Source organism: Aspergillus nomiae, assembly GCF_001204775.2.
Source record: "Aspergillus nomiae NRRL 13137 chromosome Unknown contig00260, whole genome shotgun sequence".
Classification (NCBI taxonomy): Eukaryota; Fungi; Ascomycota; class Eurotiomycetes; order Eurotiales; family Aspergillaceae; genus Aspergillus; species Aspergillus nomiae.
In genome coordinates this window covers 21,967-43,468 of record NW_015378315.1, presented here as the reverse complement: position 1 = coordinate 43,468, position 21,502 = coordinate 21,967, and the positions used below count along the sequence as shown (strand labels likewise).

Below are 21,502 nucleotides of genomic sequence, written 5' to 3'. Positions count from 1 at the left end.
CCCAAAGACTTTATGTCCAGAACAAAGGAGCATCGAGAGATTGGACTCTAGGCCAAACGCGCTGTGGTGAATATATCCCATGGTGGTCCATGATCCTGGTAGGCAAACAACACAACTGAGTGTTATAAATAAACCTTCGCCACTGAGAAGTCACAATTCACTAGTAGAGAGCGATACGATAAATTTCCTTGGCTCTAATAGAAGGATATGGAGAGAAATCTCCATCAAGCTTATAAAAGGTTGACATATCAAGGGTTGTACAGGCCATCATGTTTGATGCGGGGCACGCGGCGGACAAGGAACTGGAGCTCTGTATGCAAGCTTATCGCACGAGTAGCTCATACAAGGTGGGAAATATGATCAGCGCTTAGTTCCTCTTATTAAAGGACTACCCAGCTCGGGCCTTGACGATCTGCAGCGAGAAAAAGGGAGGGGCAGTGCGGAGAATTGAAGTTCCAAAGTTGCATCTCGGATGCTCGGAAGTGGGAGCCTATCCGACTCTTCTGACGTCTTGTCTATCTGCGGTCCTTTCGGCGATCCAACAAATCGGACCCGCAAGGGACTTCCATGACCAAAACGGACACGCATTCCCAACTCACATTGAATCTAAGAGGTGCGATAAGCCCGTTAAAGGATCAGTATATGTGATTAAGTGGTCGAATCGACTGATGCTACCCTAGGTTCAAGTGACTATATCATTGCATCCTAGCCCCGGTTGATTTTAGTTTTATTCCCTTGATCTGTGATCTTGTTTTATGATAGTACTACAGCCATGCGCTCTACAGTTCCACGGTCGCTGTCCGATGCAGCACGAGCCCGGAAAGGGTGCATCTCTCTTCGCCGGTTTTCCCTGACGGCCGGAAGACATAGGCCGGTGGAGGCAGAGAAGGTACACGACGGTGAACCAAATCACACATCTATAAAACCAAAGACAGGAGATAAAAGTGCGATCCTTCACTCAAAGCTGGGCACCCGACCTCCGACAATAGTTGGCAGTAATGGAAACTATCTCATTGCCGAGGGTGGAAGGGAGATTCTCGACGCCAGTGGTGGTGCGGCAGTGGCATGTATCGGTCACAACAATTCTCGCGTCAATAATGCTATAATGCGTCAGTTGCAAAGCGTCAGCTACATCTACGCTCCCTTCTTCACCAGCAAGGCATCGGAGAAATTGGCGGCGTTGTTATCTGAATCGACACAACATCAACTATCTAAAGCTTTCATTGTCAGCTCTGGTATGACATACTGGATGATCCCAATTCATCGGATCATGTAGCTCATAGTGTCACTAGGTACCGAAGCTATCGAGGCTGCACTGAAAATGGCACGTCAGTATTTCCTCGAACTGCCAAACCCGGAACCTTCCAGGACCCGATTTATCGCCCGTCGCCAAAGCTATCATGGAAACACGCTTGGATCGCTTTCACTGGGAGGACATGCTGGGCGTAGGGCACCTTATGCCCCAATACTAACCACGAATGTTTCCCACGTATCTCCATGTTACTCATACAGAGGAAAACTAGCGGAAGAAACAGACGAAGACTATGTTGCTCGACTGGCACAAGAACTGGAGGATGAATTCCAAGCCGTAGGCCCCAGCACCGTGTGCGCATTTGTCGCAGAAACAGTTTCGGGAACAGTGAGTTTCTATATAAAGACTTTGTTCAATTATCTAACCCATGAATTCACAGACATTGGGCTGCGTCCCCCCAGTGCCGGGATACCTTCAGGCGATGAAGAAGGTCTGCGATCGCCACGGAGCGCTGTTCATACTTGACGAAGTGATGAGCGGTATGGGCCGTTGTGGCACGCTCCACGCGTGGGAACAAGAAGGCGTTGTACCCGACCTCCAGACAGTCGCTAAGGGATTGGGAGGTGGCTACGCCCCTATTGGGGCTTTGCTGGTCAACAAGAGGGTCATTGACGCTCTTGAGCAAGGTACTGGCGGGTTCATACACAGCCAGACATACCAAGGCCACCCAGTTGCATGCGCAGCAGCCTATGAAGTCCAGAAAATCATCAAGGAAGAGAATCTGCTCCAGAATGTCCGGACTTTGGGTGAGTATCTGGGCAGCCGCTTGAGAGAACAGCTTGGCGACCACAAACATGTAGGCGATATCCGTGGTCGCGGCTTTTTCTGGGGTGTAAGTATTGGCCTTCTTAATCCGAGCGATGTGGATGTCCCTGGAGTCACAAAGCAGCCGCTAATATCCTGCGCAGATCGAATTTGTCAAGGACAAAGAGTCGAAAGAGCCTTTCCCGGCCGAGCAGAAAATTGCACCTCTTATCCATAAGACCGGACTGTCGGAGTACTCGGTTTCCTTTATCCCTGGTACCGGAGTTGCTGATGGAAAGAATGGCGATATTATCCAGATTGCACCGCCGTACAATGCTACCAAGGCGGATATCGATTTGATCGTTGAACGGACAGGGTTGGTAGTGAAGCGGGTCCTTGGGTGACTTCGTATCTTTTCTATGAAATTCAAGTCGTAAGCGCATTATTCGAGAGATAATCTAAGTAATTGAAATGTCCAAGGCCGTGTGGCGTTAAGTATTAAGCTACTTACTACGTCGATACAGGTTGTCAGTAAGTAGATTGAAATTTTAAGCAATTAAGCAATCGAAAGAATCTAAGTCGCTCAAGCAGATTGGGGAATTTATGTAATTTAGTACATTTATATGACGAGACTTAATGCGTTGCTATTAGTATTATATCTCAAAATTTTGAGGTCTCCGTCCACTCAGTTTAGTCCGCTGTAGGATGGGCACTGGTAGTCGCCCCGACCCATTATCAATCGTCAATGAATCTGAAGGTGAGACCCTTGACAACCTCTCCACTGTCCACCATATGTATTTCGCACCTTACAACCTCATACTGGTCAGTCTCATAGTACCGGAGCTGTTCCTCCCCCTCCGAACTAACTTCATATGCCCACCCATCAACAATCGCCGAGGAGGGACCATCTACAAGAGCTTTATATTTTCCACCCCACATCTTAATTTTACCTCCTTTAACAGCAGCTTGTCGCAGAACCGGTAATTCCGAGAGAGAGATCTTTTGCGCAAGGGTCTCAGGGTCGATAAGTGTCCCATAAAAGAAGTACCAAACGGGGTACTGGTTCTGAGCAGGAAGGAACATTTGATCCATACATTGCGCTCGATGATGAGGAAGCGTGGGATCAATATCGGAGCCAAGATACGGTGACATGCTGTAGTTGGAGAGGCGTTTATCTGCCAGATTAACTCGAATAAACGTTGGTGAATAGTCAGATAGTGCTGAGAGAATCGCCAGCCTTGTATTGCCGTTTATAAGACAGAAACTGGCTTCGCCGAGCTCTCCTTCTCTGTTTTTAGAGGTGGTGGTTCTAGTAGCCCTGCAATCTCTTGTATTTTTGAGGGACTGACGAGTGGCCCTTCGAGTTTCACGAGATAGGTCGTTGTGTAGTCTCGCTTCCGTGCCTTGAGCTGAGTAGTGGGTCTGTGGGTATTGATCAGTCTGGTCTTGAGAGTGCTGTTCTCATTCTCAGCCCCGAGGGCTAGGTTCTCGAGTTCAGTAAGTAGATCCATTTTAGAATGTAAGATCGCCAAGCTAAAACTTTTGGTGTAAACTCGGTGCTCAGCTATAGGATCAGGAAGAAGTTGGTGTTCAAAAGCAAGCACCAGGAAGAGGTGTCTGACACATTTTCATCCTTGTATGTGCAATAATTACATCGTTGGCCGCTTTATTGTAGGTGAGTCACATATGATGACAGCTTTTGATGTAGTCGCAACTCCAGAACCCAAAGCGCTGGGACACTCACATGACTTTATACCCCTAATATGACAATGCCTGTTAACTGCCTAATGTATTACCCTACAGGCAAAGTCGCGACGAGTCTCTTCAGATCTACGCGACATATGGTGTCTTTCTTTAGGTAATTGAAACTCTGTAAGCGAACCACGGTGTGGAGTCCAGCATCGCAAAGCCCCTCCAGACTAACAGGTGGATACATCACTGTTTGTCCATAGCCGATTTATATCCGACCTGGTGAAAGCTGACTTCACAGATTATTTTAAATGGCTAGACTCGAAGCTGCAGGCTAGATTCGGCCGACATATTCTCCTCGCAAAATGGTCCGACGCTAGGAGAGGTAAAAACCAAGACTTGTTCGAAGGGTGCCGTTTCTCGCTGAATTTTCAACTCTCGGGGAACTCAACGAGTTCCAAAAAAAAGAATAATGCACGATTAGGTAGTGGATGCCAAGCGCAGCGGAACTACTCTGTGTGCTAACCTGTAAAAGGCACGTTTATCTATGTCGGTCCAGTTCGTTTTGGGAATGTCTAACCACATGCGCCATTTGTAATGGAAATTCGATTTGCGGCGAAGAGTTGACACCACCTTTAACATGGATACAGAGGCAAACATAAATGGGCATCGGAAAGCAGGTTATCGTTTCACTCAAAGCAAGGGGCTTGATGGCGAAGCGTGAGCAAAGGAAATGCCAAGAAAGCTTCTGCAGATGCAGAGCTTTCTTTGACCACGTGTAAGCCTCGAAGTAAGGGACATCGATCAGCAAGATCATTTACACATAGGTAAGGGATGTGCGAGTAAACGTGGCAGACTGAAGGTAGTCCGAATCTCGGGATGTTGAACTTCAACAGTTGACGTTCAGAGATAAAGTTGAGGCTTACGTGCCACATTTACCTGTTCCATTGTTACGGTGTAGCGATCGTGCTTACCCGAACCTATCTTGTCGACAATAATCCATATTATTCGGGCGTGAAACGGACATTGCCCGAAAGGATGATAGTCCCCAACAAGAGGCGAGAGGTGTTGTGGAACATGGCCAGAGTAACGACGACTTTGGGTCCATTTCCCCCGCATTGGAATCCTGGGGTTTCCCGATACTACTTTGTGACAACTGACAACTAGCTCATGTATCGTGGTAACCTCCATACATTGAACCCCAGCTCGAATCCGATCCGAACCCCCGCGTTGCGGATGCCGATGGGAGGTTCAGCATCCGCGGCAAGTCGGATGCCATAGGGTCAGCATCCGCACGGCTGCGCACTGGTGGCAACTCTATCTCAGTGCCTTGAGTAAGTTTTAGTCGGGTTCCTTGGCCGCATAGATCCTGCGAGGGATGGGGAGCATGACCCAAGGAAGCCGGAAAACAATATGACAATGAGGTTCCAATCCACCTCGAGCTTATGTCCAAGCTGGATCTTCACTTAAAAACGTCCAATTCCACGAGATCTAGAGCGCAGTGAACAGGCTGGTTGCATGCGCGGAGATTGCACCGACAGGCGCTATTCCTGCTCTGGTTAGACCAGTGGGTCGGTCCGCGATGATATCCGGTCGGAAACCAATCAGATGAAGAACCGCGCTGCGTCAGGAGTTGGTGCGAACCCCGGATGCGGAGGATGGCCTCAACATCTGCAGAGTCAGATACGTCATTTCAACGCCGTGCCATGATCAATCGAGGCCGTCGCTACCAATGCAAGGGGCGTCTTGCATAAAGCCGATACGGGATGGTATTCAATACCAAAAATGCAGTGCCCCCCGGACATCTCCGTGTAACCTTGTCCCGATTTGATCGTGGTAGTTCGATCAAAAGGCGTTTTGTTCGTCTATCCTTTGAATTCCGATCGGTTGGGTTGCAATTGATGTTCAACTCCTCCTTTTCTTTCCCCTGCATCCCCTGTTTAAGCATATCTTGACAGTATGAGGAACCAAGACGATATCACGGATACTGCCGCCGGTAATGAGGCAGACCGCACCAGCACAAACAAGGAAAAGCTCGAGTGGCCGGACTATCCTGCCTCTGAAGCTTCATTTTCCCATGGCAAGATCACGAAGGGGGTGGATGATGTCGAACAGCGGATCATCGAGGCCGGTGAAATAAAATACCACCGGGTGGGATGGGTACAGCTCACGGTCCTATTAGTTGTTGAAGCGATTGCACTGGGTGCCCTGTCACTCCCCTCAGCGTTTGCTACCCTTGGGATGGCCGCCGGTGTGATATGCACGGTTGGAATTGGCTTGCTTGCGGTATACACGGCAGACATTATTGGACAAGTGAAACTAGCCCATCCATCCATACGGCATTATGGGGATGCTGGGACTTTGATAGGAGGACGTTTTGGGTATGAAGTACTCACAGCCATGCTCATTCTGTCGGTCGTTTTTGTAACAGGGTCACACTGCTTAACTGGCACCATTGCCTTCCGTCACATCACCGGAAGCGATATTTGCTCTCTTCTGTTTGGTGGCGTCTCTGCCATCATCCTGCTATTGCTGTCAATTCCCTCGTCCTTTGCCGATATGGCCTGGCTTGGATATGTTGACTTCGCCTCTATCGTTGCAGCAATTGGCATTACTATCATCGCAACAGGAATCCAATCTTCGGATGCACCCGGCGGACTATCAGCAGTGAACTGGTCCGCGGTATCTCAAGGAAATCCAACCTTTGCCGAAGGGTTCATAGCCATCAGCAACATAGTATTTGCCTACTCCTTCGCCACCACCCAGTTTTCTTTCATGGACGAAATGCATACCCCGAAGGACTACAAGAAGTCAATCTGGGCGCTCGGCTTCCTGCAGATAGCGATCTACACCATCACAGGCGCCACCATCTATGCCTTCGTCGGACCGGACGTCGAGTCCCCTGCCCTTCTATCAGCCGGTCCGCTGGTTAGCAAGATTGCATTCGGCGTAGCACTACCCGTCATCTTTATCTCGGGCGCCATCAACACCATCGTCGCGGGTCGCTTAATCCATCAACGGATATATACCAACAGCGTCACCAAATATATCAATACGACCATGGGGTGGATCACATGGCTAACCGTTATCACCGCCATCACAGTAATAGCTTGGGTCATCGCCGAAGCCATCCCTTTCTTCTCAGACTTGCTATCCATCGCCTCAGCGATTTTCACCTCTGGGTTCTCTTTCTACCTGCCTCCAGTCATGTGGTACATGCTTCTTCGCAAGGGAAAATGGTACTCCAGGGAGAACCTACTTCGCAGTATCGTCAACGGATTAATTTTCCTCTTCGGTCTGACTGTCTTGGTCGGTGGTTTATATTCCAGCATCGCGGATATAGTAAGTTACTCCATACTTGTCTAGAATGTGGAGTGTCGTGCGTGTACTAACGTTATTCTCAACAGAGGAGTAACTACAAAGCTGGCAAGGTTCATGGTCCATTTACTTGTGGTCCTGTATAGCACGCTTGGCTGCTTGTTCATGTTCGCCAACTGTATTTGGTTGCCGGTGACGTTGCACAGTATCACGGAAGAAGGCTAGGTGGGATATTGTCGACGAGGCACTATATGATTCGGAACGTATATAGCACTGAGAGGATAATACCATCATCGTGCACTGTTACAATATGACCTACCCTTTAATAGGTGGAAACCTAGGTTAATACTAGTATATATTCTTCCTTTTGTACAAGCTGGGGACTCGAAGGATCGGGCTGCTTGAATGTAAATCACATGCTTGCTCGATCGCCAATGACCTAAACCAACACGTAAAAACTTCTCCGGTAACTATGTTTACATGATATCTTCTCAGGTGTGGGATGCCTGCAGAAAAGAGCGCGGGAGTTGACCAATGCAATGTATATTCTTCCTAACGTTCAACATACTCCATGCCAGGATGATGACCATCGTGATGAAATACACAACGCACACAGAGTTCATAGATTAGTCGCGTAAATAAAAAGGTAGATGTTTGGTGTGACGGTGGCTTTACAGGCACCGTGATCAGTGTGGCGGCAAACTATAGGTGCCCTAGGTCACATGGACAGTGTCCGACTGTATATATTGAGTACTGTACAGCTAACATTTATAACCTGATAGCTTACAAAGACCATCCAAGGCTGTATTTGGCTATGCACATTCTTACTACAGATGATCGTGTATCCTTTCTATCGCAGCATCGCTCACAGGTTGGGATGGGCTAGCTGTATGCACTGGCTGGCTACGAGCAGCTGTGTGGACATATAATGCCAATGTAGCATAGTGTGTCTTATAAAAGATGAACATACGGCGCGTTCTGGAATGATATATACCTATGCTAAGTTTATGGTACACCTGGCATTTCCCTAGCTCTGCAATCTACATGTTATCTCGCAACGGGTCGTGATCACAAAGTGGACACGAGAGCGTGGGATGTCAAATTAGGTCGACATCTTAACATCGATCGATATACTACTGGTAGATCATAACCACGCTATGGCTTCTTATTGGCCCATCCACGAGCGACAGATTACCGCGCTGTTGTCTTTCATAGCCGCTATCAATTTGACAACAGTTTAGTCATGGCTGCAACAGGCGTCTCTCGGTTTAGTGCGATACTAGGATAAATTCTATGTTCATCTTTCCGCCGGTCAACTATCGCCAAGCAAATTTATTCCGCCGGGAAACGTCAATTCCTTTTAAGTTGTTTCACATCCTGACCATCACAACCGACAACATTGCAAATCATCCTTCAGTGTTGAAATGGATATCTCTCTTCAAACCCACAGGTCCTATGTGAATAGGCCTATTTGCAACCTGCCGACACCAGCCTTGGTATTGAGTCGTCCTCTCATAGAGAACAACATCAAACGCCTACACAATGATGTCTCGCAGCTGGGTATCTCCTTTCGACCCCACGTTAAAACGCTCAAGGTCAGTATAAGCATTGCACTTAGCGTACAAGGATATGAAATGACACCTTTTGCACAGAGTATTGAAGTGACGCGGATGATGCTAGAAGGAGGTAAACACCGCAAGATCGTTGCTTCGACAGTGTGCGAAATCGAAGGTGCCTTGCCATTGGTCGCAGAGGGAGTCCTAGACGAGGTGAGAATACTCTATGTACCGAACTGTACCGCTGAATTGGCGAGCTCACTATCTCTAGTGTCTTTACGGGCTGCCCGTCACCGACAGTGTCCTCCCACGTCTTGTGAAGATCAGACAATCAATCAAAATCCAGCTTATGGTCGACAATGAGCAGCAGATAGACCTTTTGGAGCAATTCTCCTTGCAGAATCCAGGACTCGAGAGATGGGATGTATTCGTCAAGGTTGATGTCGGCTCTCACCGCGCTGGTCTTATGAACAATTCCCCGCGTCTACGCCAAGTCATCGAACGCGCAGAGAGCTCATCCGCAGTATCGATCTATGGATTTTATTGTCATGCGGGCCATTCATATGGATGTCGTGATCGTGAGTCGGTGGATGTAGTCCTCCACTCTGAGCTAGAGGGTGCCCTAGCTGCCTCACAGATGGTTCCGTCGGCTGACCCTGATCGCTCTTTTGTTCTATCCATCGGATCAACACCTACTGCTCATGCGATTCAAGCCATCAAAGACAGAATCCCCGAGGGATATATTATAGAACTCCATGCAGGTATTCTCGCCTTACACCTATATGGCCATGACAGCAGTTGACTTATTCTGTTAGGTAATTTTCCCGCACTTGACCTTCAGCAAGTATGCACCGGTCTAGTAAACCGGACAGACCAAGCAGTGCGCGTCCTAGCCGACGTGTGTAGCATCTATCCCGAGCGCAACGAAGCTCTCATCAACGCCGGCGCTATAGCCCTGTCCCGAGAGACCAGTTCCATCCCAGGTTTTGGTCAACTTGTTGAACAACCTGATTGGCAAGTGGTTCGCTTATCTCAAGAGCATGGCATCCTTGGTCTTTCTTCCGATCAGACAGCTATGGCTGGGGGCACACAGAATGTTGAGGATGTGTTTCGAGTAGGACAAAAGGTGTCCGTATATTGTCAACATGCCTGCATCACTGCAGCCGCTTTTCACGTGTATTATGTGGTGGATGAGAATGACATTGTGCGCGATACTTGGATTCCATGGAAGGGCTGGTAATGGTATGAGTGCACATGATTTATATTGATCGGAACATATGTAAACCGTACTTTTGGAAAGATGCTATTATCACCCAATTGAACATGGATTTGGAGTGACCTGATCTTGTGATGGTAGTAAAACATTTACTATAGATGAATGGTGTTCAAAACCACTGTAGTCCGTTATATCGCACGATTGATAGGCGGCGGCAAGCCTGGATATAGTAATATTTGGGGTATACTAACGAATAGAACCCACGTAGGATTTGTATCTCATCCTTACTGACAAACAAGCGATTGGAATATAGTCACTAAACGCGTTAGAGTACAATGGCCCTGGAGCATGCATAACATATAAAGGCCATTGTGAAAACTCCATGAAAATGTAGGATAATAGAATCCAAGATCTACTCGTAAGTACAACGGTTATGACAACACCCGAGGCAAATTTACGCCGCAAAGTGAGATCAGTCTGGAATCCCTGATTGCTACAAACCTCAACGAAGTTATCTCTCATGGTGTCAAAACACAGTGGATGGACAAGGAGGCCTCTCCGTGTTGAAAAAACTCGGCAATGGGATATACTCTAGGCCAAAGGCATTCGATCCGTTCCTTAAGCTGAAGAGCTATCATATTAGGGAGAAATAGGGCGAATGGACAGCCTTGCGCTGGTTTATACACCAATGACTTTAGAGTATGCCCTGTATTGTTCGCTCTTGATCGCATGAAATGTGCCTCGGCACGAAGAATCCACTTTGTGACAAATAGAACCAGCTCGTACTCGTACTGTTCCGTAAGCTGGCACACCATAGCATACGCACAGACCGGTGCCTAGATTTGATTGATAAATGGAAAAGGTGAGATAATATACAACACTGAGAGGGAAAGATTGAGATGTTGCATCTGGGAGCCTCAGAGCGTTGGAGAATGCTACCTTTCATCATAGGCAGCCATGAAATTGAGCCTTAACTATCCTGCCAAGAAAGCCATCGTAGATATCCATGAAGCTATACGGACTCGTATTATTGATCCTTCAATCCCACCTTCCGCCCTTTTTGAGCGCTAGTTAACATAGATTGAGTAAGGGATACCCACATTTCCCAAATGGACGGTCTGGACTAGCCCCCTACCCATCTTATCATTATCACAACCTTGACAACATATATGCCCGTCACATCTCAGCCACCCCCCTACTGAATCGAAGTTTTCCTCGTGGGTAGACCACCATTGTCCAATCCACATTCGTATTCGTATGCACTGCCACGAGGTGTTTAGGGCTGAAGAAAGGGTTGCGTCTCCGATAGGCCGAACGGCTTCCCGTTAAACAGACTTATTTTAAGCTTGGCCCCACCGTTAAGCGTTTGGTGGGGCATACTATTCCACCCTTGGATATGAATGGGTTCTCGTTTGCTGGTTTGTGAGAAAAAACAAGCCGCCGAGATTTCCCAGATCTAATACCGAGGAATAATTCTGGGCAACCCCTTACCCTGGGTGTCTGTCGGCTGAGTACATGTTGCACCTTGCAGCAGTGCCCTCAGATGTACACGCATCGAGTTAACCCCCAGATCAAGCAATGACGCTAGAACAAACACCATTCTAGAAACTAACACTTTGGTGGAGTAAGGCTGATTCCGCCCAACGGGGAAAATCCGAAACGTCCTGGGAAACGGGGTTCACTGCAACCAAATTTCCCTCTTGATATGAAACGGATCCAAGCCACTAAAACATTGGCTTTCTGGACCATGCTCTGACAACTCAGTCACTCAAGGTGAACTAATCCGCAACAGGCATAAAATACGATCAACCGCGCCGCAGATCCCTGTTTGCTGGGCATTCTACCTGATCCAGTAACGTCCGGTCGGAGATCGGAACTGCTCCATGGTTTTACGTGCCAACTTGGTTCTAGGGGTGCTGCGTATGGGAATCACTCTCAGACATGGCGACATGTCGCCGCCAAACTACGGAATCTGTGTTCCGTTCATGATATATCGCACTAACTACCTTTAGTATGTAAAGTGAGTGGAGCCATTGGACCCCTGGTGGAATATGGAGGGTAGACTGGTGCCTCTAGCGGTATGCATAGCGCTATGAGTGTGCTAGGCTGCTATCGATCGGAACGGGAGTGTTACAAAGAAATCCCATCCTGTGGGGTTCTGATCAAAGGAAGGGCGTAGCTCGGTGTCTCTTTCCTCGTTCGAAATGCCGCCGTTCAGGGTTTGGCATCGGGAAGGAAAGTATTTGTCCTGCCACAGTGAACATGCCCTGTGACGGTATTCAGGTCCTACCGCTCGTGGGGTACCGGATGATCTCAACCCTACTTCCACTTGGCACTTTCTATGTAGTTCTAGTGGCCGAGAAAGGTTCTTGGCTGACCATAGGGGTGTGATGATATCCTAACACAAGATTCAATCAATGGCTTTTGTGACTAGAGTGATAGAGCTCAGAAATACTAAGTTTCTAGAACAGTTCAGCGATATCCAAAACTGCCGCAGCATGAGGTTACCGTAGCAAATGTCCCATAACCCCAGTGCAGCCACCTGGAACTAAACTGGAGCCGGCGATAGTGGATCACGTCACGAAGGCCAAGAAGGCATGTCTCAGAGCAGTGGCCTCACAATGGGGGTAGACAACCTGGTATCGACTACGCCTCGTGGCGATGCTGGTGTCTCAGAAGTCTCTGAAGCTGCCCTATACTTTCAATGCCTGCCCTACTATCCCAGAAGCCATATTTATATCAATCGCCAGAATGGCTCAAAGGATGAAACCATTAAAGCACAAGTCTATTGTTAGTTAATCATGTCTCTGCTTGCATTTGCCGTGTCCTTTTTCTACCTGTACATCACCGGCTCGATCTTCTTCGATACGGCACACTACCTCCTCCACCAATGGTCCAAGTCGCAATGGCGGTTCCTGCGATGGCTGTCCTGGTGCCATCAATTCCACCATCTCTACTACAATCGCTCTCTGAAGTTCAACAACCGATACCTGCGACAGAATGCCTGGATCTCATTGCCATTGGAGATGCTCAGCAAGATCCTGGGAAGCGTCATCGGCTGGTTCATTGCCCGCAACCTCATCACAGATAACAACGGAAACCCAGACAGCATGCCGCTGATCGTGGTATCCGCCTTTGAATTCATAAGGACCATGGTAGTCATTGGTATGAGCGGACGAGACTCGAACCACATCGCCTTCGACACGGTGCCCAAAGACCGCAGCTGGCTGTTTGTCGGCCCCGAGTTCCACGCCCTCCACCACGTTTACCCCGACCGGTACATGGGTTCGATGGTTAAGCTCTTCGACTGGGTAGCCGGTACCGCATACTTCGTCCGCAACAAACGGGTCGTCCTAACCGGTGGGTCTGGCGCATTTGGCCGCGCAATCGAGAAGCAACTACAAGTCGAAGGGGTAAAGGACATCCGGAAACTGGGGTTCGGCAAAGACTGGACACACAAAGACTTCTCACGCGTCGGACCTGTTCTCGAAGACGCCGACATCCTCATACTGTCACACGGGACCAAGGGGTTAGACGCCATGGACGCCAATTGCAACTCGACGATACGACTCATCGAGCTGTTCCTGGAACAGAACGCAGGACGCGCGAGGAAGACAGTCCCGGAGATATGGTACGTCGGCAGCGAGATCGAGATCCATCCTGCATGGGGCATCCCCGAGATGCAGAGGTATTCGGCGTCCAAGCGTGCGTTTATGCCCTATGCGCGTGCGCTCTACGATGATCCGCGCGTTCTTTACCGGCATATTGTACCCGCTGCGTTTGAGTCGCAGATGGGAAAGGCCATTGTGTCGCCGGACTGGGCTGCGCGTGTCGCTATGTGGTGGATTCGGCGTGGTGCTTTCTATGTTCCTGTTACTTATACGGGGCTTGCGTATTTGAACTTCTTCAAGTTTCTTTACCTTGTTCGTCCGGATACGAGCAACGGGTTGAAGGAAAAGTCAGGGTGAGAGTAATGGGCTCGAGGTCACGGGTTAATTGTATATAGTTCTTGTTCGTGTTAATATTTCTTGGTTATATCGGAAAGGAGTCTTGGCTTGTATATTATGCTTTGAAGAAGTGAATTCCAGATAAATCGGGATATTGAGTTCTAGGTTTCCGAGATTCAGAACGAGCGAAGTCTCGTGTAGAGCGACGCTACACACGTAATCAAGGTCTTGTTTTCAGAACAGGGGCTCGATTGCCCATGCTCTGTCCGGGTATGCCGATAGATCTAGTTTGATCTTCCTCTTTGGGCCAGATATCATGTACTAGTTCCGTCCCTTGCATTCGATCATCGGATGTTTGTCGATCATCATATATCTTGTTCTTGATAGTCATGATACACCCCCACGGCGACCCTCATGTTGTTAATGCATATCAGATATCACACGGCATTTCTAATGTGGTCAACAGTGATATCTGGATAGCTACGAGATCTATCACCAACGTCCAATATCTCCAATGCATTGATTTATGAGTCCCACACACTGACGGATGCGTGTGGCTGGATTTGACAACATCAGATCTTGCAATGCAGGGAGGTAACCAGAAACTAATCTTTTGAGTTAGCCGTAGCACGATGCACCTTCATATAAGCGATATAGAGAGTGGTGGCTGCATTCTGAATACACTAAGACCAACCTGAACCATGACGTGATCGATGAAGATCGCCATGCTAGCGAGGTGATACATCTAAAGCGCGGATGCCGACTTCCCGAAACGTGACAATGTTCTTGATATGTCTAAACATGCCAAGCTATAATGACCATCTCATGTTTATACCGAGACATTGTGCGAGTACGATGAGAGGTCCTCCTACTGAGTCTCAATAAGCAGTGGACGCGTAGCAGAATGTGACGCTCGCATGTGAGATATACACAACGCACAACAACCACAGTAGAAAGCGTAGATTAAGCTTCAGGGGCACACGCAAGGCCCGGCAGATCATCTCAAAAAGCAAAGAACACTATCGGCAACCTGCAGATGTAATCCGTGTATCGTACGCCGATCAGCCCCTGAGACGAGATCCATGGCCGACCAAGCCCGTCAACCGACACAAGCAGACTAAATTGATGCATTCACTTAGAGCTATAAGAACCCTCACAAAGCCCCAGAAAGACGGTTCATCAAGCAACCATCCTCTTCTGCAACTCTAACCAACGTCAAACCGTCATTTCTCAAAAGCTCTACATTTCCACCTGTTACTCAGTGTCTAAAATATCACACCATGCGTTACTCAGGCATCGTTTCTATTGTGGCCTTCGGGCTGGCCTCTTTCTCTACCGCGGCACCGGTAGACCCGACAGCCCAGGGTACGGGGGTAGCGGGAGATAGTGCAGGTCCGTTAGGGGGGGTTACAGGTGGCCTCCCAGGTGGCCTCCCAGCTGAGCTGGCAGGTCTCCTCCCAGGTGGTGGCAAGTATTCTCTATACCATACTTGCAGTGAGCGAGTCAACGGCTAACACTCACTTTATAAAGGCGAGCAAAAGCCTGGTGCCGCATCGGGTGCAGAAGGCGTGCTAGGTGGTCTAGGAGGTGCTCTCCCAGGTAGCAGTAAGAGTTCTCTATACCCTACTTGCAGTGAGCGAGATGGCAGCTAACACACTTTATAAAGGCGAGCTAAAGCCTGGTACCGCATCGGGTAAACGTGGTGTACTAAGTGCCCTGGGAGGTCTTGTCCCAGGTGGCCTCCCAGGTGGCGGTAAGTGTTTTCTATACCCTACTTGCAGTGAGCGAGACGACAGCTAACACTCGCTTCATAAAGACGAGCAAAACCCTGGTGCTGCATCGGGTGGAGGTGGCGGCGAAGGCTCCTCCAAAAGAGATATTCCTCTGCCCGTCGGCGAAGGCGTGTCCGTGGAGTAGCGGGCCTCGGAAATGGTTGGAAAGAATAGCGAGGGAGACTTGACAGTCGAAAAGAGAGCCCTTGGGGTCTTAAATAGCTGCAGGATTAGGGCAGCGTTGAAGAAAGCTAGGCTGATATATCTGACGCCGGTCTCGACTGAGGGTGTTACGCCACCCCATCCGTGGATAGCATTCTGGTGTAGCGTCGCTTGCTTGGTGTATTGTTTATTATTTTCCCTTCGCTTGGTATACTTCTTGAATCGTGAATACATTTTTAGCTCTACGACTCTGCTTTGTTACTGGCTGGTATATAGCTTGCTTTGGCCTGTGCTAGGGACATCCAAGCATCTACTTTTTATAGATTGTGGCTCTCTCGGCCTGCCTGGGCCACACACCAGAATAATATATCGGGCATCATTGTAATCACAGAAGGCGATGTCCCACTAATAGCTGTATATACCGATACACAGTCCGGTTGAAGTGGGAGTATTAATGGAACCTTTCTTGATGAATACCGACTGACGACGTACTCTGTCAGTAGTTTCTCATTTACGCAGCATGAAGCAGATATATATTCGTGTCCCATGCAATCGTAATGTAAGGAATAAGATTTTTTGAAATAGCGCGACACTATTCATATCCAACCATATTCTGCGGGGATTGGATGTGTTCTCTCTCTTTACGACCTGACAAGGAACCCATAGGCAGCCATGCTGCATTCGCCATATGGTCTTTATCATGCTTCCTGGAAGCACATCCATATTGCAGAATTATTGTGGTCAAGGGTGGTCGTTTCGGTGGTTGGTATACCCCATATTTATCCATCGTTGCCGCGGCACCCACCAGACATCGGTGACTTGTTGGTGTACATAACAACGTCTACTTTAATAAGGCATGAGTTGTGAGGGAGTCACCCATGATGTAGGACTCTTCTGATAACCACATTGTGTTAATGACTATGTAGAATATATATTGTCGGTGTTGCCACCTTGGGACTATAATACAGGAAACACGTACTAATCTCGCACAACGCACGTAAGAACTGATATTCAATCTCAACATCCATTTCCAAAGGTACAGAGGTAACGCTGACTATTGTCTGACTGAAGGTAGATCGTCCTGACGTAGTATAACATTGAACGTGACCAAGCATCACAGCAAGCGCTTTCTCTCGAAACAATACTCAACCAAACGTGCAACTCCCGGTGCCTGTGCAATGTGGCCGCTGGCAAGAAAGTACCTGTCGCAAGGAGGGCTCGAGTAACACATCCCACGATGGCTGGCACTTGGCAGGTTATGTGCGTGTGTCTCCAGGCCTGCCTGTATTATATAGCGGAGACGACGAACTTTTGCGGACAACATCGCCAGGCGATCAAATGTCCCCACCCCCCTACCCAAATAACCATTCCATCAAACGGGGGCAACACCCGACACACAACATGACAAACATCTGGCTGATCCAAGATTTGACCTCAGTTTTGCGCCCGCGGGCAGATATAGGCGTGTGTCTATGTTGAACATAGAGGCATCGTCATGTGGTATAGCAGTTTTGGATGCGCAAAGCATGCTCATAGTTCTCGCCACCGGAGGCACGACTAGTTAAGACGGGCGAGTTAGAACATGATACTCACGATCGTTTCAAAAACAGCGGTATGTAGTCGCTCTCACCAATGGTTTCTCAATCCGAGTGAGCTTCGCTAAGGCGTCGTCACCATCTGGATGGCGCGATGGAATAAGGGTGGCGGCCTCGTGGCGCCTGTTAAGACAGGACTTTGTTTCGATTGGGGCGAGAAAGCGGCCCGTTGGGCAGAGTGCTCATGGTGAGCTCGCCAAGCTCTGTCATTAGAGCGATGCCCTTCGCACACTGGACGATGCCTCAAAATGGTGGTGGCAATTAGGCCACGCAGCTAAGAGCTGCTAGCATTACGAAGGCCAGATCGTGGCATAGTTACTGTAGGAAAGGAGAAGGGAGAGAGATGATGAAGGATAGAAAAGAAGGAAAGGTAGAAAGCAGAAGAAACAAACAAACAAACGACAGGTCATGTGCAGCTTCCATGGAGGTTGCCTGGGGCAGTCAATTCGCTGCCTGAATACCACCATGGCGACATTGATTCTATTAATGATTATAGCATTGAACACCTAAAAGATATGGGATATTATTGAACTTGAAATATTTACATTCATCTATGTGGCCATCTATATATCGATATATCTAGATATCTCTATACTAAATCCAGCTTCAGTCACTTCTAAGTTGTATAGACGTCTTGAAGTAGCCACCCCCAGTGTAACGCAGAGCACTGGTTTCATATTAAACGTTGAATCTTAGACCGAATTGGAGTTATCGGCGCAGGACCAGGCTGCCGAGCCACCGGACTTTTTATAGCTGTCCATGATGGAAACAATCGATCCGTACGTACCCCCGATCATCAGGAAGGTGCCGGACAGAATCACGAAGACGCTCCAGCACACCATAAAAATCCACTTGGGTGACTTGCTGATCTTGCCCTTGCTCCAGTTATCATATAGCCACATGCAGCCCATAGGTTGGAAGGACATCAGAGTGCCCAGGAGGGCACCAACCAGGGACACCAAGTCATTGAATACGGGAATAGCACTGGCAATAATATATGCGATGAGCGCGATACCCGACGTGCAGCTGAGCCAGGTCACCCAGTGGATCATAGTGTTGGCCGTCAGGTGCCTCGAGCCTTGCAAGATGCGGATGAAGATATACTTGGCGGGTAACTGGGAGCAAATTAGTAAATCAAGACTTTCTCAACCCTTTCGCTTCATAGTAGCTCACATGGATGACAAGAAGTGTGGTCATCAGGAGACCTGGTAGCGCAAAGCCATAGCTGATCTTCTTTATGGTCGGACCAGCGGAGCCCAAGGCTGGTGAAGAAACATAGGTTCCACAGTAATAGTATACAACGATGCCAATGGTAATGTAGACCACCGTAACCACGGACTGGCAAATCACAAGGGACCGGGTATAATGGCGGGGTTCGCGCATCTCGGAGACGATGGAGAAGAAGGCCGGGGTACCTGCGTAGGCAAAGACGATCGAGGAGATTGCTGTGATAGCTTGGGAAAAGGTCGGGCTGCCCACGAGCTTGTAGTCAGAGACCCAAACGCCTCCCTGTGGCGCGGCTGATGGGCGATCCTGGAGTCCGACAGCAACCGTGACGATCAGGACTGTTGGTGACGTTAGAAGCAATTAATTTGGAGCACCTGGACAGAATAACTCTTACTCGATGTAATAATGCCGAACAATCCCACCCACGCGATCCAGCTAATGCGACCTAGGGTTTGGATGCTAGCCAGCAGGAAGCCTGCAATGGCGGCTACCGCCACGAAGATGGCCGTGCAAGCGCCGTGGGTGGAGACTGCATTGAGGGAGATGGAGATCCCAAGCATTCCAGAGCCAGCCACAAAAATCCAATCTAATCGATAATTAGAACGGTCCGAGTGCTTCACTCTTTATTTAAAGAGAAAACTCACAAAGGCAGAATGCCCCGCCAAAAAACCCGACCGGGATACCCAAACATGAGTGCCCCAGTATCGTCAATCCCATAGACCTCCCGGTGTGCCAGCTTAAAGACACCCACAATATAGTCGGACCATGTTGTAATCGCGGCAATGGCGCACAGGACGATGACCCCCGGGATCATACCGAGGACATCGAAGGCTAACGGTATCGACAGAACTCCCAGACCGATCTGGGTCTTCATCATGAGAGCTGTGGTTCCCAGCCATCCTACCTAATCAACTGGTTAGTTCACGACGGTATGGCATGGAATGTTGAGGTGCGCAAACATTGCGATAATTCGGACCCTCTTCGGTGATCTCTCCAAAGACGGCATCCTCATCGACACCCTGACCCTTTTCGGTATACTCGATGTGGTAGGGTTCGGAGGCTAAGATCTCGTCTTGCTTTTTCTCAGACATAGCTAAGACTTGTGGCGGCAACTGTGAAAGGGTAAATCAATTTTAGTGTGCAACTGAACACCCGAAAGGTGTTGCGTGAGGACTATTTATATCCCTCGGACCTAGGTGTCCTTTTTGAAGCGCGATGTTGCAACGCCAAGTCTCATACAGCGACACAGATTGCAGGAAAGTTAAATTGCCACTGCTAGAAACCGCGCCTTCGATCGTCCCAGGGGACGCGTGAACTCTCGACCACACGAGAGCGGAACGCCAAAACCCTAAACCCCAAACCCGCCGCTTAAGCTTCCGCAGAGTCTACTGTCTAATCCCAATAAACCCGCCCTGGAAACATAATCAATCAGGCTGTATCCGCAGGTCATGTCATGGAGTGAGGCGGGTGGAGAACTAGGCAGGCATATTAGCTGTATTTAGACTCGTGGAGCCAACAGCATGCGGGGCAAGAGCCTGCAATGATACGACGGGCATGGAGTTCGTGGGCGAGGAATGGTTACCACCCTGGGCTATCTTCTAGATGGCAAGTCAGACTCTCAGGAGAGTGGGCGACAGAGAGATGGCCTGATGTCTCCTGGCCGAGAGGATGGGGCGTTTCCGACTAGGGTAGAGTTAAAAGTCTCAGAGTAGTATCCAGTGGCGAAGATCCCCCAGACAAACCGGACCGGTGCTTGCGGGGAACCCCACGAATAGTACCATACGACGACCCCGGCTGGGCGACCGGAGCCATCATATCTTCCGTAGAAAGAAACACCCTACCCGGTAACAGTTGACCTGCCGAGTCAAATCATTGGAGATGATGGTACGGCCGCAGAAAGCCACATTGCGAGAACTTGCCACAGGACTGTGTACAATGTACGCATTGAGACGAAGACGCCGCAGTCTCAAAAGTCTAGCCCTCGACTGGTTGCTTCCAGAAATTCCCTGGTATGCATCCCTTGCAGGCCCAGAACCTTAACGAGTAACACTTGGGATATCAACCATTGGTCTTAACCATAGATCCAAAATCTCGAGTGCCACTTGGCGATGCTATCAGGGTCTCTTGTATGCATGGCATTCCTCTCCCACCGACTTTTCGTGCAGGTTTAAGTTTTCTTAATGGCACACTAAGTCTACTTTGTATAAGCCTGCCGGTCGGCCGGCTAGGCCTGGCTAACCACCGCCACTGATTATGCAACTCTAATTAACAGATCGGGCTGACTTTTCCACGGGGAATGGCTGGTCTTAGCAGGCAGACACTGGGCAACGACGGGATCGCTCCCGAGAATTGGCATCCCCTAAAACCAATGTGGAAAGACATACGATGCCATACAAGAACCTGCTTACATCATCGTTATGCGCACAAGTCGCCTCCTAGAAAGCGATGCTGTGTACGAAGTAGTGAAACTAACTCCTTTCGAGTAGTTTCAGGACTCTTGTTTCTGCCTTATACGGCTATTAGATTTGAACATCACACGTCTGACGACATATTATCCGAACCATCTGCCTCCACGCCCCTCCTGCGAGCCAAATACCACTGTAACCATTTGCCCCTTTAGTACTAGTAGCTTCACTGCAATAGCTTCGATTTGTTGGGGTAAGGGTCAGGGTCATCTTTATCATACGTCATGTGTCAAACCAGAATAATATCAGACCTCCACAGACATGTAGTGGATCCACTCGTAGCTGCAGCCAAAAGAAATGACGTCGGCCAGCGTCGAGATAGCTCAGGTCGTAGCTACACAATAAAGCAGAGAGTGATTGTTAGGTGGGGCGAGGTTGGAGTAGAATGTTGGGAACACTCCGCAACTTGTGGGTAATTTCAGTTGTGGGGTAGAGACTGGAGAGGTCTGAGGCCCATTCTCCACTTCAATCTCGAGCTCTCTGACATGCGGAGGAATCT

At 48.9% G+C, this 21,502-nt stretch overlaps 6 protein-coding genes across 6 annotated transcripts; 4 read left to right on the top strand and 2 right to left on the bottom strand.

The window, feature by feature from the left end:
- Positions 1–772: 772 nt before the first annotated feature.
- On the top strand, positions 773–2,460 carry ANOM_009551 (uncharacterized protein; the record flags this gene model as incomplete). The annotated part of the gene is made up of 4 exons (XM_015554807.1): positions 773–1,235; positions 1,293–1,639; positions 1,692–2,144; positions 2,221–2,460. 4 exons carry the CDS (start codon positions 773–775, stop codon positions 2,458–2,460), a joined length of 1,503 nt encoding a protein of 500 aa, XP_015404498.1.
- A 331-nt stretch (positions 2,461–2,791) lies between these two features.
- Positions 2,792–3,567, bottom strand: ANOM_009550 (gamma-glutamylcyclotransferase family protein; the record flags this gene model as incomplete). Its single annotated transcript, XM_015554806.1, has 2 exons — positions 2,792–3,339; positions 3,402–3,567. 2 exons carry the CDS (start codon positions 3,565–3,567, stop codon positions 2,792–2,794), a joined length of 714 nt encoding a protein of 237 aa, XP_015404497.1.
- Positions 3,568–5,704: 2,137 nt separating this feature from the next.
- Positions 5,705–7,209, top strand: ANOM_009549 (N amino acid transport system protein; the record flags this gene model as incomplete). Its single annotated transcript, XM_015554805.1, has 2 exons — positions 5,705–7,087; positions 7,153–7,209. 2 exons carry the CDS (start codon positions 5,705–5,707, stop codon positions 7,207–7,209), a joined length of 1,440 nt encoding a protein of 479 aa, XP_015404493.1.
- Positions 7,210–8,481: 1,272 nt separating this feature from the next.
- Positions 8,482–9,859, top strand: ANOM_009548 (D-serine ammonia-lyase DSD1; the record flags this gene model as incomplete). The annotated part of the gene is made up of 3 exons (XM_015554804.1): positions 8,482–8,832; positions 8,891–9,380; positions 9,435–9,859. Exons 1-3 carry the CDS (start codon positions 8,488–8,490, stop codon positions 9,857–9,859), a joined length of 1,260 nt encoding a protein of 419 aa, XP_015404494.1. The 5' UTR covers positions 8,482–8,487.
- A 2,777-nt stretch (positions 9,860–12,636) lies between these two features.
- Positions 12,637–13,803, top strand: ANOM_009547 (uncharacterized protein; the record flags this gene model as incomplete). The annotated part of the gene is made up of 1 exon (XM_015554803.1): positions 12,637–13,803. One exon carries the CDS (start codon positions 12,637–12,639, stop codon positions 13,801–13,803), a length of 1,167 nt encoding a protein of 388 aa, XP_015404491.1.
- Positions 13,804–18,003: 4,200 nt separating this feature from the next.
- Positions 18,004–19,629, bottom strand: ANOM_009546 (amino acid transporter; the record flags this gene model as incomplete). Its single annotated transcript, XM_015554802.1, has 5 exons — positions 18,004–18,426; positions 18,485–18,876; positions 18,933–19,124; positions 19,214–19,442; positions 19,498–19,629. 5 exons carry the CDS (start codon positions 19,627–19,629, stop codon positions 18,004–18,006), a joined length of 1,368 nt encoding a protein of 455 aa, XP_015404492.1.
- Between the last annotated feature and the right edge of the window lie 1,873 nt (positions 19,630–21,502).